Raw genomic sequence first — 18200 nt, forward strand, 5'->3', positions numbered from 1 at the left:
TATAGAAGCCTGCACAGATAACAAGTGAAACGGACAAAGGGGTTCCAAGAAAGAAAGGGAAATCTACCCAACAGCAACCCCTAGTGGAGTACATACCAGAGTCCTGATCACAGATGCAGCAATGAAGCCATTAATCCTGTACTGACCTCCGCTGGCTTTCATTTTGCGAGTCTCAATCCCTTGTATTTAAGTGCTGCAGGAAGCGATTATTCAGAACGAGCTCTTCACTGAAATCAGGTCCTGACAAGCATGTGAGGGGCATTGCTGTTGATTGGGCTAGTTTATCACTCAGAGTGAAAGGAGTGGAGGAGCAGCTGCTTGGGTTTGTGAAGATTGCTGCTTTTCTTAGTGTGGAGAACAGCGATCCACACAAACCCAAGCTGCTGTGTTCCTTCACTCGTTTCACTCTGAATGATAAATCAGCCCGATCCACACCAATGACTCTCACCTGTAGAGCTCCAGCCCAATAATCTGTTTGAGAAATGTCAGATTCTATAAAAAAAATAAAGTCTTATTTAATAAAAAAATGCATTTATTATAGTACTATAATTAAATGCACATGCATGTTTTCAGTTGTATGTTGTCTTGTATGATACGTTTTTCAAGTCACAGTAGCTATAATATATATATATATAATTGCATACAAAAAAAACCCAAACATTACAACAAAATTGTAGCTATGCCACTGACTGCGTCATTCAGCGAAACACAGTCCCTTCTATTCAGGAGCTGTTGTTGAATTCCCCGGGGTTTGAGAGTTTTCCCCGGGCACAGCGTGGAACTCCATCGCTCCGCTTTGGGAATACATCAACCTCCATCCCATTCCCAGATCGCATGAACTCTGCTGCGCCCCGGAAAAACGAACCCTCCACGCCGTGTCCCCGAACTCAGGCTCTCTTTCTAACAAGCACTTGGCTGAGAAATACCTCTCTATGACTGACAGAGCCTGGCCCCTTGCTGGGCTCTCATCGCCAGCCTCTGAATTGAGCGAGATGATCACCTGGCATTCTTGTGGGGCGTTGCCGCTGCCTCCATCGCTGCGTGCAGACGTTAGCTTCTGGCTCACGAAGCTGGCCGTGTCTGCCAGCAGGGCAGAGAGACGCGCTGCTATCAGACTCTGCTGGCTGTGGTCTCCCGCGCTGCGGAGGTACTGATCCAGCCCGTCGATTACGATCAGCGACGGGAGAGTCTTGTCATTTTCGTGCAGGGAAGCAACGTCGCGCAAGAGATCCACAGCTGACCTGGGGTACTTGAATTGGATTTTCTGTAAAGAAATAAACATTAGTGTTAAAGAGCAGCTTCTTTACAATGTCTTCTCTCTCTCTCCCTCTCTCTCTCTCCCTCCCTCTCTCTCTCTCTCTCTCTCTCTCTCCCTCTCTCATTATTTGTAATCTGTCCCCTTAATTTTTTGTGATGTTTGTATGTAATTGTAAATTGTAAATCTTTGTTAACCCATTAAGTGCCATTGCCCTCATTTCAGGACAGGCTACTTTGTAATGTTGTGGAGTATTTTTAACTGGAAGCATCGACCTGTTATTTAAATGCTCTCTTTAACTATATTGGGGCAGCAGCGTGGAGTAGTGGTTAGGGCTCTGGACTCTTGACCGGAGGGTCGTGGGTTCAATCCCTGGTGGGGGACACTGCTGCTGTACCCTTGAGCAAGGTACTTTACCTAGATTGCTCCAGTAAAAACCCAACTGCATAAATGGGTAAGTATGTAAAAATAATGTGTAAAAAATAATGAAATTGTATGTAAAAATAATGTGATATCTCGTAACAATTGTAAACCGCCCTGGATAAGGGTGTCTGCTAAGAAGTAATAATAATAATATTGCTATGATAACTTACTCTAATTGTGTTAACTGTAAAACTTACATAAATACAGCTTGTGTTGCGATTTCTTTCCCCCAAAAAGAAAAAAATATATTTGATACTTAATGGGTTAAGGCACTGAGAGTTAAGGAGCAGAAACAGTAAAACTATTGCTATTTTGTATTCGCATGTTTATATAAATACAAACCCGTAGCAGTGCGCTCTGCAAGTTGACAGCACAGTAATGAATTATACAAAAATAAGAAACGTACTGCTTTAGACGTACAGATACATACACATACATACACATACATACACACACACAAGCACAACCAATGTTTAACTTTTAAATTACAACAGTGTTATTATATGCTTATTTGAAACGCTTCAGAGTTAATACAGCTTCAATGAATTAATATAAAAGTCCCGGTTTTTCACTGTGGAAATGCGGTATCCCTCAGCACTGGAATCGTACCTTGAGGCTGAGGAGGTCGACGCCGGCCCGGGCGCCTTGCAGAGGGGCGGGCAGGGTGTGGATCGGGGTCCGGGACAGGAACACAACCCGGACTCCGAATTCAGAAGCGGCCATCACGGCGGACAGGAAAAGCAACGCCGTCTTACCGCAGCCAGCCTCTCCCAGGACAACGCAATGGCTAGACTTGTTTTTGTTGTTGTTATCAATATTATTATTATTATTATTAGGAGAAAGAGAAGGGTAATTCGCGTCGCTAGCACTGGTCACTTCCCCTGCCCCGCTGTAATGTCTGAAAACACGCATTAACATTTCTGCCATGCCGCCGTTGCCATGGAAATAAAACTTTATTCTGCTTAACTTCCTGTTTGTGAAATTTCCCGCGTAGAGTCCGTAGCCCCGCCTCCAGCGCGTTGATAGGCTATAATCTCAATGCAGATATTTTTCATTGGTTCCAAAACCTGTCATTGTGAGAGTTCTTTTAAACATACAGTATCCAATGCATTTATGAAATGGTGTATTTGAATCTTGTGTTAATCCGTTACGATTCGCAGACTATATTATTATTATTATTATTATTATTATTATTTATTTATTTATTTATTTCTTAACAGACGCCCTTATCCAGGGCGACTTACAGTCGTAAACAAAAATACATTTCAAGAATCACAGTACAAGTATTAATACAATTAAGAGCAAGATAAAATACAATCACTTTGGTTCTAACAAGTACAAGTGTGACAAAATACGATTCAATAACGGAGCAGATAACAGTGTCAGTGATAGTTACATCAGGATACAATTCAATACAAAATACTACAGATTCAATAACACTTGTGACAGATTACAGTACTCTAAAGTACAGGATTAAATGCAGTAAAATAGGGGACAGATAAGAGCAAGTAAAGCGCATTTAAGGAAGAGTGATAAAGTGTCCAGATGGAAAAGAGGAGTTTCTACAGGTGCTGTCTGAAGAGGTGAGACTATAGGCAATAGTTTTCAATAATTCAGACAACGTTGGTGAGGTCTTTAGAAAAAATGCATTTTTTATTCCCAAAACACCATTTTAAAATTGTAAAAAAAAAAAAAAAAATGTTTGCATATTTTGATAATGACATGTAAAACGTAAGTAACACTTTAATTATAAACGACATCACTTCCGGTAAGGTCAAAAAAGACGTCGCTGGCTTGATGCGCAGGGGGAGTAAAAAAATAGCCGTATCCGGTAAGGTCAAAAACAGACGCTCCTATTCTAAACTATCGTAAACCACTGCACATCCGGTAAGGTCAAAAACACCGCTCGGGTCAGCTGTTGGAGTGTCAAGATGGCGGACATTGGTCCCGAAGCAGAAGCGGCCGTTGTAACTGGAAATCAGGAGTTCGGCGAGTCCTGCTCCGGCTCGCTGAGGCGCTGCCGTGGACGGCCCCGGCTCCCTGACTCGGACCGGGCTCAGAGGCGCTTGGAGTCGCGGAAGAAGTACGACGTGAGGCGGGTTTACCTGGGCCAGTCGCACCGGCTGTGGAGCGAGCTCCGCCGGAGGACCGGTCTGAGCGACTCGGGACTGGCCGAGTATCTCGTACAGCTGGACGTTAGATACGGGGGGAGATACCGGGAGAGACACGGCGGGTAGGTTCTGTGTAACGGTATGTTGACACCGACCCGTCGTTGCCACGCAGTTACTTATGGGGTTAAAGTGAAAAACCGAGACTTTTTTTTTTTTTTTTCTTCAATTCATTGACGTCGTAGCTAGTTATACTACAAGTACTGTATAATCATAATTTAAAAGTTAAACCTCGGGTTTATTTATTTCACATCAGAGCCCTGTATCGTTTATTGCCATCTGACCAAAACTTGTTAAATAATTAAAAAAAAACAGGTAAACCGGGACCACAAAGCTAAGGCTGAAAACTGGGACATCTGGAGGCGTCTGGTAACCCTAATCATAACACTACAGCGATTAAAATTACACTTAGGTACCTGTTTCCTAAGCTTATAAATGAATCACCAGACGTCTCTGTATTTGATCCTGGAAGTAACTTAGTATGTTAATCTTTTAATATAGCGGTGTGTTGATTCGCTGTCAGTGTCAAACAAACAAGAGCGTTTGGAAACAAAATACTGTAGGTAGATCACTCGGAGATCCGTCAGGGTTAATATCAGATCACGATACTCCCCAAATCCTTCCATAGGAGCTGCTAGTCAGTGAGATGTTTATATAGACAAAGCTATTGTAAAGAGCAGCGTCCTCTACAAAGTGCTTTCAGTTTAATAAGGTTTGAATATTTTATGGTTTTGCCTTTTAAGCTGAGGGAATAGGAAGCCGCGTTTTTAGGAACAGTGGCTTGAGAGACCTAAGCCCCTTTCACACTGGCGCTCCTGGCTACCCGGGTCACAGTCTGGTGTAGTTTGAAACCATGTACCTGGGTTGACCCGGGTCAGCAGCGGCCGACCTCAGGATGTGGGTCGACACGCTTCAGCCTGGGTCGAGCGAGACACAATGCATGAGGGGCGTTTGTAATGGGAGGAAGTAAAAACCGCCACGCCTGCGTGAAGGTTTGACTTCCGAAAGGAACCAGATCTGTTTATTCACAGTTTGTTGATTGAGACGCACCATGAGCCAGGTCGATGCAGCTATAGTGTGGAGCGATTAATCAACGTTTGGGCTGACGATTCAGTCCGGAGTACATGGTTCCAAGCCACACAGTGGCTTCGTGTTCCCTCAGCTCAAGACGTAGCATGTCTAATGTGCTGTGCCCAGTGTGTGGCTGTTCTAATATATAAAAGTATACAACTGACTAATCGGAACTGACCTGTAATTTAGTCCAGAAGACGCTTTCACAATGACATGCAGTCTTACAACGGCTGTTGAAACCAAACTTATTACAGTGATCTCCTGTATTTATTTTTGTAAAATGTTATTACAGATTTTTGTCAAAATGTAAGAATCAAAAACCTAAAACAAAACCTAAAGCAGGCGTTTTTAGAATGGTCCAGGTTGGGGTCGGTGCTCAGTACAGGGTCAGTGTGGTCCAGGTTGGGGTCAGTACAGGGTCAGGGTGGTCCAAGTTGGGGTCGGTGCTCAGTACAGGGTCAGGATGGTCCAGGTTGGGCTCAGTTCAGGGTCAGGGTGGTCCAGGTTGGGGTCAGTGCTCAGTACAGGGTCAGTACAGGGTCAAGGTGGTCCAGGTTGGGGTCAGGGTGGTCCAGGTTGGGAGTCAAGATGGTCCAGGTTGGGGTCGGTGCTCAGTACAGGGTCAGGATGGTCCAGGTTGGGATTGGGGTCAGTACAGGGTCAGGGTGGTCCAGGTTGGGGTCAGTACAGGGTCAGGGTGGTCCAGGTTGGGGTCATTACAGGGTCAGGATGTTCCAGGTTGGTCTCGGTACAGGGCCAGGATGGTCCAGGTTGGGGTCAGGATGGTCCAGATTGGGGTCAGGGTGGTCAGTATTATCTCAATGTTTCTTTTTTCTTTCAGCAAACAATTGAACCAGGAGGCGTGCCCAGTGAAACAGAAACAGAGTGAGTCATCTATCTAATCCTGTCCTTCCCTGATTCCATCGTTCAGAAAGATTCACAAAATCAACACCTACTGCACTGCATCCAGTTGAAGAAGGGCATAGTGTCCGAAACGTCCTCAACTTTGATATTAAATCACTTTATGTGGATTTTAAAACTCCTAATTTTTATTTTATTTTTACAACTTAGTGTGCAAAGCGTCTTATGTTCGTACAAAGTGCAGTGGCATGCATTCTCGATAATCCTGTTATCATTGATAATGTTTCTGATGGGCATCTAAAGATCAAATGCCTGTGTGCCTCTCTCACTAAGATGTTCCTCTCTCTTCCTGTAGCCAATTGTTCATAAAGAGATGCTGAGGGGTTAAGTGCATCGCAAACCACTTGAATTCACCTTCCTCTTTGGTGCCGGAGAACAGTGGTTCCCTTATAAAAGTTTCCTATAATAAAATCATAGCAAAGTGTAATAAAGCATGGTAAAGCATAGGGAAGCATTCTAAAGAACAGCGAGGCATGGTAAAGCATATTAATAAAAATGTGAAGTGGTTACTGTTCTCACAGTGAGTGCGTGCTCCGTGTCTCCTGCAGGGGGAGCAGTGCAATGTGAAGTGGTTACTGTTCTCACAGTGAGTGCGTGCTCCGTGTCTCCTGCAGGGGGAGCAGTGCAATGTGACGTGGTTACTGTTCTCACAGCGAGTGCGTGCTCCGTGTCTCCTGCAGGGGGAGCAGTGCAATGTGAAGTGGTTACTGTTCTCACAGTGAGTGCGTTCTCCGTGTCTCCTGCAGGGGGAGCAGTGCAATGTGACGTGGTTACTGTTCTCACAGCGAGTGCGTGCTCCGTGTCTCCTGCAGGGGGAGCAGTGCGATGTGACGTGGTTACTGTTCTCACAGTGAGTGCGTGCTCCGTGTCTCCTGCAGGGGGAGCAGTGCAATGTGAAGTGGTTACTGTTCTCACAGCGAGTGCCTGCTCCGTGTCTCCTGCAGGGGAGCAGTGCGATGTGAACTGTCTGCACAGCCTGGTGAGCTGGTACGAGGAGCACCGGCTGACCTGTCCTCACGAGCCGCAGCTCCGATCCCTGGAGCCGGGGTTGGGCTTCTCCACCAGCGCGCTGTGGCAGTGCCAGGGAGGACACGGTTTCCACCAGCACCTCTCCTCACCGGACAGGGAGGCCAGCGACTCGGAGAACGAGAGCCACACCGACGGGGCGGCAGGAGGGAAAACGCCCCAGAGCCAGAGGAGGAAACAGGGGTCCAAGCACAGTCGAGGTGGGTCCTCCTCCTAGATGGATTTTCATTTTAAAACATGACTTACTAACTAGGATCAAGAAATCTTTCAGTTTCTATCTCGGCGCGGGCGCGGGGGGGGGGGGGGGTTGTTGTCAATTCTAAGGTCATTTCGCCTCAGCAGTGTCTTCTGGTGCAAAGCATGTTACTGGCTGTAGAGCATGTCAGTCAGAGGGGAGGCAGCTGATTGGTTGTTGACAGGAAAGAAGCCGGTGAAAGGGTGGTGACAATTTCACCCTCCAGCTGACCAGAGAAGTCCAACACCCACTGAAAGCTTGTGACACAGATTTCTTAACGCAGTGCAGGACCAGATTTTAAATTACAAGTAAATGTTTGCAGTAACATGTTTCTGTCATTCCTGTTCTTTCTCTGCTTTGTACCCTGCTGATGAAGTCAGTGCTAAACCAAAACGCATCCATTTTTTAAAATAGTTTTTCAACCAATAAAGTTTGATACGCAAGTTTTTCCTTTGCATTCTTTCATTGCTGCACGTTTGCGAGCTGTGTAGCGAATGGAAGTGCCTCACGAACGGTGAAGACTTGTGGAACGGTTCAGTCTGCTTCGATAGGTAATGCATTGATTTCTTCTCTTCCTTTTATAGACACGACAGAAAGCGCGGAGGACTCGGAGCGCTCGGAGGACTGTGGCACGACGGAGGTGGAGTGCGGTGACGTCCAGATCGCGGGAGAGACGCCGGCACAGTCCCAGGAAACCGATTTCAGACAGCCCAGCCCAGCGCGCCTTCACGAGAGGGAGGCGGGGATCGAGGGGGGTGGACAGGTCAACACTGACCAGACCCTGGAAAACCACACCTGCAACCAGCAGGGGGAAGCTAGCAGCATTGCCGTACTGCCGTCCGATACTAACTTTGTGGTGGTGACGACCACCGATCCAGAGACAGTCCCGGAGGACTCCAGCAGGGGGCACTCTCCTCCTCCTCCACCACCCCCTGCCGCTCCCCTACGACTCGCCAGCCCAGGGGAGCTGTATGAGCAGCAGACTCTGGAGACAGTGGTGGCTAGCTGTCAAATTGCAGATGGAGAAGGCTCTATGGAGGGCTCACAGGTAGGGCTGCTAACTGCACTGCTCCAAAATGCCTTGAAGTTGCTCCGTCACTTAGATGGCAAGATTTTAGTTTTGTTTATATTAGTTTTCGCTCAATTGAGCCAACGTCCCAACGTTTCGGTATGCTAAACACACCCTTGTCAACGGAAAGTGTGTTTGAAATGTGGAGGTACTTACAGGTTTGAATGTCCTTTGATGTGTCTGTGATCTGTTTTGTGTTTACTGGATATTTCAGTCAATCGCTCAGGGATGGAAACAAGACTCCTGCTGCACAGCAGTTTCACCCATTCCAGGTTTTACAACAAGCTTGATTAGCCCAAGTGCATGGGTAACGAGCTGTGTCGTGTCTTATTGAAACCAGGAATGGATTTAATATGCTATGCAAGGGGAGTCTTATTTTCATTCCTCTTGGGATCTACCTGCAGGTCATTATCATCACAGGATCGAGCTACGAGGCGCTGGCTTCGGAGGGTATCCACCTGGATGTGGGAGGAAGCGGGTCGGAGGGAGTGAGCTGCACAGTGATAGAGGGGGTCACATACAGCCATGTCTGTGAGACTGGCCCGGGACACTGCGACAGCATGCACTCCATCAGAACCATCGCAGGTACTCACTGCAGCAGCAGTTACTATTACCCGTGTGCAAGGCTGTATTATTTTGTTATCACAGATTTCTGTGAAGTGTAAACAGTGTAATATGCAGTTCCCTTTGAAGATTCCCTGTGACAGGGTAGTGACGCGGCCCAGGCTGGCTACCAGCAGGAGAGAACTGGGGAATGGCCACACCTGATTGCTGGCAGGGACAGATTTAACCCCGTCCCTGTCAGCCTTCTCCCACACACACTATTCCCATCAGCAGGGCTCCCATCCTGCTTCCCAGTTTTACTTGGTTTGATAATTCACTGATGGTGAAAATCTTGTAGAATGTCTTTAAAAGATGGACATTATTAAAAACGAAATATTCTACAATTTAGCATGTGCTGTTTCTCAGGTAAGCATTGAAGTATTTAGGAAAACGGTCAGCTTTGAATGTGACCAAAGCTGTTTGTTTCTGCTTTAATAAATGTTATGTTAAATGTCTTGAAATACCTATTTTTGGACCGTGAGATTTAGCAATGCTGGGTTATCCTGAAGTCTTTAACGCTTAGGAACTTGCATTTTCATCAGCATCTAGAGTCTAGGGGTTTATCAAAATACAACACAAGTGCATACAGGTTGAGTCAATTCCAATTCAGTTTTAAAATCCATTCCCAGTCATAACTATGGTGATTGTTCAGCTGCTTTCATTGTGAAACCAATTGAATTGACAACTAACAGGGACTTCAGCGTAAGTCATGTGCTGCCCCTGTGAGAAGTTCATCTGAACAGAGCTCTGCCGATTGCAGTTTTGACCAGCGATGTGTTGGAATTGATTCCAAGGCAATGGGAATGCAGTGGCCCTGTGTTCACGTGATGCTTCTGCTTCTTGGTATGACCCGTGTGGAGGTGAAGTGATCATCACTGATGGACTGATTCAGCTCTGAGTCATTCTTCTGTCCAGGCAGCATGCTGTTCTCTTAGCTCTGTTTCCTTCTGGTCTTTGCAGAGATTGAGAAGGAAGAGACCGACGAGAGCCTGGGGCTGCTGGAGACCCCCGAGAACACATCCGAGGAGAGGGAGATGCAGACCGGCTCACGCAGGTCAGCACGATCACATGAACGAAACTGAAACCCAATGACAAACCCTTCCACTGCGGCTGGAAGACACTGAACCAAACGTTTTTCATTGAACTTGAGTTTCTTTTAAGGTTTCAGAATTCAGCACTATAGAGTGATTTAATAGTTATGGATGATAGACACTAAACAGAGTTTGAACGCAGTCCTCCAGAGGGGAATGCACCATTATAGCTAACATACCGACCCCAGCGCTTGGGTTTGTGTCTAAGATCTAAGATGAAATAAAGGATTTGTTCATACAGTATGGTCAAATGTTTTGCATGCCCTAGACATTCTATATATATATATATATATATATATATATAAAGAAACTATTTCAACATAATTTAGATATTTTCTTTAACATAATTTAATCAAAGAAACTACAAAATGATATTGCAAAAGTCTACCAGAAGCCATAATAGTAATACAGTATTTAGTGTTAGATTTCGAAATGTCACATTTGTCAGTTCTGCGTTAAGTATCTGGGAAAACTACAAAGCGGTGTGTAATTCAATATGTTAACGTAACATTATTCAGCAGGTTTCATTCGACTCTGAAGCAAAATGTGTTAATTCTATAGGCCGATGCAAAACTTTTGGCCACAGATGTAGTTATTACAGAATTAATGTCTGAAAATCCATTCTGTCTGTCGTAAAGTCTAATATATTGTTTTAATCTAATTTGTAACTAATCAAAAAAAAGGTATATATATTTTGCAGTTTAGACGAGAGCATACCTGCAGTGTTGTGGTTCAGCTTTGAAGAAAGTTCTCTATAATGTAGCATCTTCCACAAGGAAGGGATCAGAAAAGGAACGTGCTGCTCCTAACACAGCCAGCTGATCTGTCAGCAGGAGAAGGTGTTTACAGACCGCCCTGCTCCTGACACAGCCAGCTGATCTGTCAGCAGGAGAAGGTGTTTACAGACCGCCCTGTGCCTGACACAGCCAGCTGATCTGTCAGCAGGAGAAGGTGTTTACAGACCGCCCTGTGCCTGACACAGCCAGCTGATCTGTCAGCAGGAGAAGGTGTTTACAGACCACCCTGCTCCTGACACAGCCAGCTGATCTGTCAGCAGGAGAAGGTGTTTACAGACCGCCCTGCTCCTGACACAGCCAGCTGATCTGTCAGCAGGAGGAGGTGTTTACAGACCTCCCTGCTCCTGACACAGCCAGCTGATCTGTCAGCAGGAGAAGGTGTTTACAGACCACCCTGCTCCTCACACAGCCAGCTGATCTGTCAGCAGGAGGAGGTGTTTACAGACCTCCCTGCTCCTGACACAGCCAGCTGATCTGTCAGCAGGAGGAGGTGTTTACAGACCGCCCTGCTCCTGACACAGCCAGCTGATCTGTCAGCAGGAGAAGGTGTTTACAGACCGCCCTGCTCCTGACACAGCCAGCTGATCTGTCAGCAGGAGGAGGTGTTTACAGACCGCCCTGCGCCTGACACAGCCAGCTGATCTGTCAGCAGGAGGAGGTGTTTACAGACCTCCCTGCTCCTGACACAGCCAGCTGATCTGTCAGCAGGAGGAGGTGTTTACAGACCGCCCTGCTCCTGACACAGCCAGCTGATCTGTCAGCAGGAGAAGGTGTTTACAGACCGCCCTGCGCCTGACACAGCCAGCTGATCTGTCAGCAGGAGGAGGTGATTACGGACTGTGGTTTGTTGTCTAGGTCCAAGAGGAGCCGCAGAGGTCCAGTGATCGAAGCGGACGGCATGCTGAAGATGTTTCATTGTCCGTACGAAGGCTGCAGGCAGGTGTATGTGGCAATGAGCAGCTTTCAGGTAAGAGGGAATCCCAGCACTACAGCACCTCCCACTCCCACTGCAGGGCGTCCCAACAGAGACCCCGAGATTGCACTGGTCCACATTTCAGTCTACGCCTGTGCTGTGACGGGATGGTCTGGTTAATGGAGAAGAGTCTCTCGGATACGTAGAGAATTTATTTTATGAATTACTATTTTTAATTAGTCATTTAACAGAAGCTTTTATCCAAAGCGACTTACAGAGACTGGGAGGGGGGGGGAACTCTGCATCACAACTGCTGCTGCAGAGTCACTTCCAATAGGACCTTGTTTGTTTTACATCTCATCCGAAGGACGGAGCACAAGGAGGTGAAGTGACTTGCTCAGGGTCAGCCTCAGTGAGTCAGTGGCTGAGCCGGGATTTGAACCGGGGACCTGCTGGTATCCAGCCCTTTTCTTTAACCAGCTGCTGGAGAGTAATGCATAACTAATCTGAGTGACTTTTTGCAGTAACTTGTAACTCTTAAGCGTTTTCTGACAGGTAGCTGAATGCAGTTACACATTTTCTGTGAAAAAAAAAAATATATAGCTTAATTACATAAAAACATTTTTTGGAAAAAGGACTCCGGCTAATGCATTAACGTGGAAACTAGAAAGCGTTTCAGTAGTGCAGGTCAAGCCTTGCGTGTCACGTGAACGCGCTTCTCACAGCATCATGTCAGTGCTTCAGTAGAACCTACGTGTATACAGTACAAGAAAAAACCCCGAAATACACGAAGATATGATGTCGTGCTTGATTTTGCTGCTTTCAGTTGTTTTTTATCGTACGGTATCTTGCTGCATTGTGAATCTGACATCCTTTGTTATTAGCCAGCTGTGTAAGTTCTGGTCCAACGTCCCCTTCCCTTTCAGAACCACGTGAATCTGGTTCACAGGAAGGGCAGGACGAAGGTGTGCCCTCACCCTGGCTGTGGGAAGAAGTTCTACCTGTCGAACCACCTCCACCGGCACATGATCATCCACTCCGGTGAGTACCGGGGAGGAGAGGGGAGGAGAGGGGAATGATGTGACCCCGTCTCTTCTTCGTTAGGGTTAGGGTTGGGAGAGTGGAGGGGAATGATCTGACCCTGTCTTATCTCTTCTGCTTTAGGGGTCCGTGATTTTATCTGTGAAACGTGTGGGAAATCCTTCAAAAGGAAAAACCACCTGGAGGTGCATCGAAGAACTCACACAGGAGAGACGCCACTGCAGTGAGTAGAGTATGTGTGTGTGCGTGTCGCTGTGTGTGCGTCACTGTGTGTGTGTCGCTGTGTGTGTGTGTGCGTGTCACTGTGCCATGTGTGTCTCTGTGTGTGCACTGTGTATGTGCCTGTCTCGGTGTGTCTCTGTGCGTGCACTGTGTATGTGCCTGTCTCGGTGTGTCTCTGTGCGTGCACTGTGTATGTGCCTGTCTCGGTGTGTCTCTGTGCGTGCACTGTGTGTGTGCCTGTCTCGGTGTGTCTCTGTGCGTGCACTGTGTGTGTGCCTGTCTCGGTGTGTCTCTGTGCGTGCACTGTGTGTGTGCCTGTCTCGGTGTGTCTCTGTGCGTGCACTGTGTGTGTGCCTGTCTCGGTGTGTCTCTGTGCGTGCATTGGTTTCCTTTGCATATTTTTGATACAGTAATTTATCCATTCTCTAAACGAATACAGACGTGGTCATTTCTGGTCTCTGAAATGTTTGAAAATTCAAAGAATTGTCCCATCCCTGTTCTAAAGAAAGTCTGAGGGCAGTAAAGCAATGTCGGGACCTCTTTCCTGCCCTAGCGGTTTGTTTTAAAGCCTAGTATGCAGAGATGAAGCAGTGAGACTGTAAAGCCCCTTTCACACTGGCATGCTCCACCCGGGTCAGAACCTGCCCGGGCAGGACCCGGTCTCATGCGGGTCGGGTATGTGATTTCACACTGCCTTTTATAAAGCTGGGTTGACCTGGGTGACAGACGCAAGTACACAATGTGCGTATCAATGCCCTGGAAGCAGCTCGTTACAGACGCTTCCATCCGAGCTTCTCTGGATTGAACGGTCGGCCCAAATGTTGATCAGAGCAAACGTTTCTTCATCCCTGCTGCAATCTGGCTCCTGGTGCATCTCAAGCAACACAAACATGGTTAAACAGAATAAACAGAAAGGTTCCTTGGTGAAGTGAAACCTTCACGCAGGCGTGGCTGTTTGTTATTGCGTCGGCCGTCATGCCTTTTGTCTCGATCAAACCTGAGTTTTATGTTTTCTGATTGATTATATGTGTTTTTTTTAATCCTTGTTTGATGTTGTTTGCTGGGGTGCTGTGAGCCTCTTGCCAGCTCATCATTGGAAATGAGAATGTGTTCTCTATCCACTCCTCTGGATAAGTAGAGGATTGATTGATTGATGGATTGATGGATTGATTGATTGATGGATTGATGGATGGATGGATTGATTGAGGGATGGATTGATTAATGGATGGATGGATTGATGGATTGATTGAATGGATGAATGGATGGATGATGGATTGATTGAGGGATGGATTGATTAATGGATGGATGGATGCATTGATTGATGGATTGATGGATGCGTTTCTCCTCTTGCCAGGTGTGAGGTTTGTGGGTACCAGTGTCGGCAGCGCGCCTCTCTAAACTGGCACATGAAGAAACACAAACCGGAGCTGCATTACAACTTCACCTGCGAGCAGTGCGGCAAGAGGTTCGAGAAGCTGGAGAGCGTCAAGTTCCACAAACTCAAGAGCCATCCGGACAAGCAGGCGGTGTGAGAGACTACGGGCAGGGACCTGCAGACTCCCTGGAGAAACAGGCAGGGCTGTCTCTCGCTCAGGATCCTGCAGACTATCCACAGAAACAGACAGGACTGCCCCTCGCTCAGGATCCTGCAGACTCTCCAGAGAAACAGACGGGGCTGTCTCTCGCTCAGGATCCTGCAGACTCCCTGGAGAAACAGACAGGGCTGTCTCTCGCTCAGGATCCTGCAGACTCCCTGGAGAAACAGGCAGGGCTGTCTCTCGCTCAGGATCCTGCAGACTCTCCAGAGAAACAGGCAGGGCTGTCTCTCACTCAGGATCCTGCAGACTCTCCAGAGAAACAGGCAGGGCTGTCTCTCGCTCAGGATCCTGCAGACTCTCCAGAGAAACAGGCAGGGCTGTCTCTCGCTCAGGATCCTGCAGACTCTCCAGAGAAACAGGCAGGGCTGTCCCTCACTCCCTTACTGTTTTGCACTTGAGACCGCAGGGTGAAGCTTAAAACCAGGCACCCCAGCGGACTATGAACCTGGTGGCTCAGCTCTGAAGCCCAGTTGTGTCTTGGACGAGCGCTGATAGTCTTGGCTCTTGCATGCAGGCTGTTCAGCGCTGGCCAGATTATGAGAAGAAATAATTATCAGCCATGTCGAAATTGCAGATTACACAAATCTAAATAGATCTTCAGTCTCTGCAAGGGACTGACTGAGAGAGACGGTCTTTATGCTAAGCTGCTGTGCACAATAGTGGGTAATGCAGTTTGCAGCATTCCGATCGTATATCTGTTTATTTTATCAGGAACGTGTGTTCGGATGCCAGCTCGGAAAGTGGGAATGGCTGGCCGGGTTTATCCGATACACCTCGTCTCTGATCAGCGTTCCAGACTGAAGTGAGGGGCTGGTTCCAGCTTTTTTCCCTGTTTCTGAATTTGCACGCAAGGTAGCAGGGAAAAGGAAAAAGGAAAGCTTTGATAAGGCAAATTCTCCAACACATCCCAGCAATGGATTTTTGCTCCAACCCTAGCAGTGACCTGCCACTAGGGTTGCAGTAATGATCCACTGTTGGCATGTGTTTGAGAATTAGTTTCGTCTTCGTTATTTGCTGTAACTGAATGTTCTCGATAAGCGCACTGTAGTATTGGCGATAATCGTCTAAAGCTAAGGTCAGTGCCACTGCTACCGACCAGTCAGGTCAAGAACTGGTTTTCAATTCCTTTTTAAAATCCGTTCCCAGTCCCTTCGAACGAATCTGAATTGATGTTTTAGAGAAGTAATAAGTGTTGCGATCGCTCAGCTGCTTTCATTGGAAGCCAGTTTAATTGACTAACAAACAGCGCCTTCAACGAAAGTCGTGTGTTGCCTCTGTGAGAAGCTCATTGTAACAGAATGCAATGTAATTGAGCTGCTTTAATGACTTGGATTCATCAGCACCCTCTGTTGGGGGAGAGAACAGTAGGATGGCTTCACTTAAAAAAAAAAAAAAAAAAGAGGAGGAAGTCACAATCAGTGGGATTTGAAACAGGGTTGATGATAATGACCAGGATCTCTTGTAGAAGAGTCACTGGAAATGTCATTATCATCAAGCCCTAGTCGCCATGCAACTACAGTATTTTTGAAGCTCTCTTTTACATTGAAACAAATTGAATATATATATATAGAGAGAGAGAGAAAATGCTGTTTACATTTTAATTGAATCAGCTGAGTTTAAGAGCTACCAGTATTTTTAGATCAGGGGGACACCCTCGCTAAATCTGCTGTGAGAGAGAGTGTTTGTACATATTAACGGCAGTGGAGAATTCCTTTTAAAAAATAGCGTTCTCAGAGTTTAATGGGCTGTATTCATCTTCAAACATCAAATCTGTACCATATCCAAAAAACAAAATAAATCCACAGATCTTACCCGTGAAGGACTGAAATGTGCAGTTTTGAAAGAAACACAGTAAGCATGTACTTTCGTTTGAGTACATTTTTTTCTCTTCCTTGGGGGACGCATCTGATTGGTTATAGGCAAAAAAGAAGCCAGTGAAGGGGTGGGGACAATTTCACCCTCCATGTGACACGGGAAGTGCAAGGCCGTGTGAAAGCAGGGCTTGTAAACAGAGATTCCCTGAAACTGCAGCTTTGATCAGTGAGGAGTAGGAATTGATTACAAGGGAACAGGAACTGGGGAATTGGTTTTAAATTGGAATTGAAATCCAGGAATTGACCCATGACCCTGGTTGTGATCTTCCATTCTCTCTATAGGACTCCAGTGTGCAGTGTTGAAAGAGACACATGTTGTGTATTTGGTATAATGACTGAAAGGCCAGTTCAGCTTTACCAAAATGCATTGTATGCAAGAGGAATGTTTATTAAAAGCGGGGCTATAGAGACATGAAGCGACACTAGTATTGTATTTTGCCACGTTACAGTATTCTGGATAAGGTCTGGGTGCAGTGTGGATCGCAGACTGGACCCGGCTGCAGCCCCAGTTTGATACTGGGAACGAGAGGAGATTGAGTTTCACACACTGGTTTCACGGTACAGGTGGAAATGGCTTATGTTTGCCGTGTAAACTCAGATGTTTGGCAGTTGGGTTTCCTTTCAGTCTGGTGTTTAGTTCGACCTTGTGTTTATTCTCGTTGGGGAATTGCTAGCGTTGACGTTTCTATAAAGTATTTCTGTACCTTTTTTAAGCAGTGTATGCACTAAAAGAATGGAAAGCTGTGAGTTTGTTTTTGCAGTTAATGTACCATAAAAAAAAAATACTAAATGTAAAATACTTGTATATAAAGCCTTGTACAGAATGGTCACAAAAACACAAGTTATGAAATTGAACAATAAACTTTTTTTTTTGTACTTTTGCAGTGTGAACAGCCTGTTTGGGGGGGGGGTGGGCGAGGTCTGTCAAAGAGACATAGAATCACGTTCGTTAACTGAAGCATCACACATTGCTTTACAAATCTAGTAGCTTCAGGGTGTGGTAACTGCAATAGGCAGTCATTATCCACCGAGCAGTGTTACACACTTTAGAACGCAGGATACAATTTGACACTGATGTAGTTTGCAGTTGTGGCCACGGGAGGGCAGCAAAGAACCGCTGCGTGAGAGGCGTTGGTTACCGCCGCTCTCCAATTCGTTCTGTGGATCACTTGTCATGAAACTCGGCGCTGGTGTTATTTTGCGTACGTTTATAAGAATATCACATTCTGGGAAGATGTCCGGCTGTCTGTCACACTTACATTTTTACATGCATCTTGAACACCAATGATTCTGCATACTATAAATCAGTCCTTTTTAATATACTTTACCATGATAATAAACTTAGTCATATGCTTACCTAAATTATTATTATTATTTATTTTTTTAGCAGACGCCCTTATCCAGGGCGACTTACAATTGTTACAAGATATCACATTTTTACATTATTTCACATTATACAGATTCACATTATTTTACATACATTATACAGATATCACATTATTTTACATACAATTACCCATTTATACAGCTGGGTTTTTACTGGAGCAATCTAGGTAAAGTACCTTGCTCAAGGGTACAACAGCTGTGTCCCCCACTGGGGATTGAACCCACAACCCTCCGGTCAGGAGTCTAGCGCCCTACCCACTACTCCACACTGCTGCCCTAGACGCATCTAGTTGTTAAATGGACCTGTGTTCTATACTGTACTGCGTCTCATATCCCTGATCTTCAGTATGATTAGGATTAGGAGATGAATATTAAAATATATATATCTGAACAAATGCCAGTTCCGTTAAAAGTGAAACAGCTTCCACAGTCATTATAATTGACATTATTATCCCTCTCCTCCTCGCATTTCATTCTAAACCCCTCCCTTAATCTCCCTGGATTTGC

General features: G+C 46.0%; 2 protein-coding genes across 2 annotated transcripts; one reads left to right on the top strand and one right to left on the bottom strand.

Annotated features, from left to right (window-relative positions):
- Positions 1-511: 511 nt before the first annotated feature.
- Positions 512-2672, bottom strand: LOC131706660 (ATPase SWSAP1-like). The gene is made up of 2 exons (XM_059008189.1): positions 2288-2672; positions 512-1264 (listed from the first exon to the last, which is right to left on the bottom strand). Exons 1-2 carry the CDS (start codon positions 2603-2605, stop codon positions 719-721), a joined length of 864 nt encoding a protein of 287 aa, XP_058864172.1. The 5' UTR covers positions 2606-2672; the 3' UTR covers positions 512-718.
- An 886-nt stretch (positions 2673-3558) lies between these two features.
- LOC131706623 (zinc finger protein 653-like) lies at positions 3559-17164 on the top strand. The gene is made up of 10 exons (XM_059008055.1): positions 3559-3911; positions 5759-5802; positions 6783-7064; positions 7684-8147; positions 8573-8753; positions 9732-9825; positions 11515-11626; positions 12499-12613; positions 12737-12836; positions 14190-17164. The coding sequence occupies exons 1-10, from the start codon at positions 3610-3612 to the stop codon at positions 14365-14367; spliced, it is 1872 nt and encodes a 623-aa protein (XP_058864038.1). The 5' UTR covers positions 3559-3609; the 3' UTR covers positions 14368-17164.
- Positions 17165-18200: the final 1036 nt, after the last annotated feature.

The sequence above is a fragment of the Acipenser ruthenus genome, chromosome 36 (assembly GCF_902713425.1).
Source record: "Acipenser ruthenus chromosome 36, fAciRut3.2 maternal haplotype, whole genome shotgun sequence".
In the NCBI taxonomy this organism is placed as follows: Eukaryota; Metazoa; Chordata; class Actinopteri; order Acipenseriformes; family Acipenseridae; genus Acipenser; species Acipenser ruthenus.

Bases quoted from the DNA above. Each gene is read 5' to 3' on its own strand.
- LOC131706660 (XM_059008189.1), bottom strand. From the start codon at position 2,605: ATGGCAGAAATGTTAATGCGTGTTTTCAGACATTACAGCGGGGCAGGG. The intron at 1,265-2,287 runs GTACGATTCCAG...ATTTCTTTACAG, and splicing joins TCGACCTCCTCAGCCTCAAG to AAAATCCAATTCAAGTACCC.
- LOC131706623 (XM_059008055.1), top strand. From the start codon at position 3,610: ATGGCGGACATTGGTCCCGAAGCAGAAGCGGCCGTTGTAACTGGAAAT. The intron at 8,148-8,572 runs GTAGGGCTGCTA...ATCTACCTGCAG, and splicing joins GCTCTATGGAGGGCTCACAG to GTCATTATCATCACAGGATC. The intron at 9,826-11,514 runs GTCAGCACGATC...TTTGTTGTCTAG, and splicing joins ATGCAGACCGGCTCACGCAG to GTCCAAGAGGAGCCGCAGAG.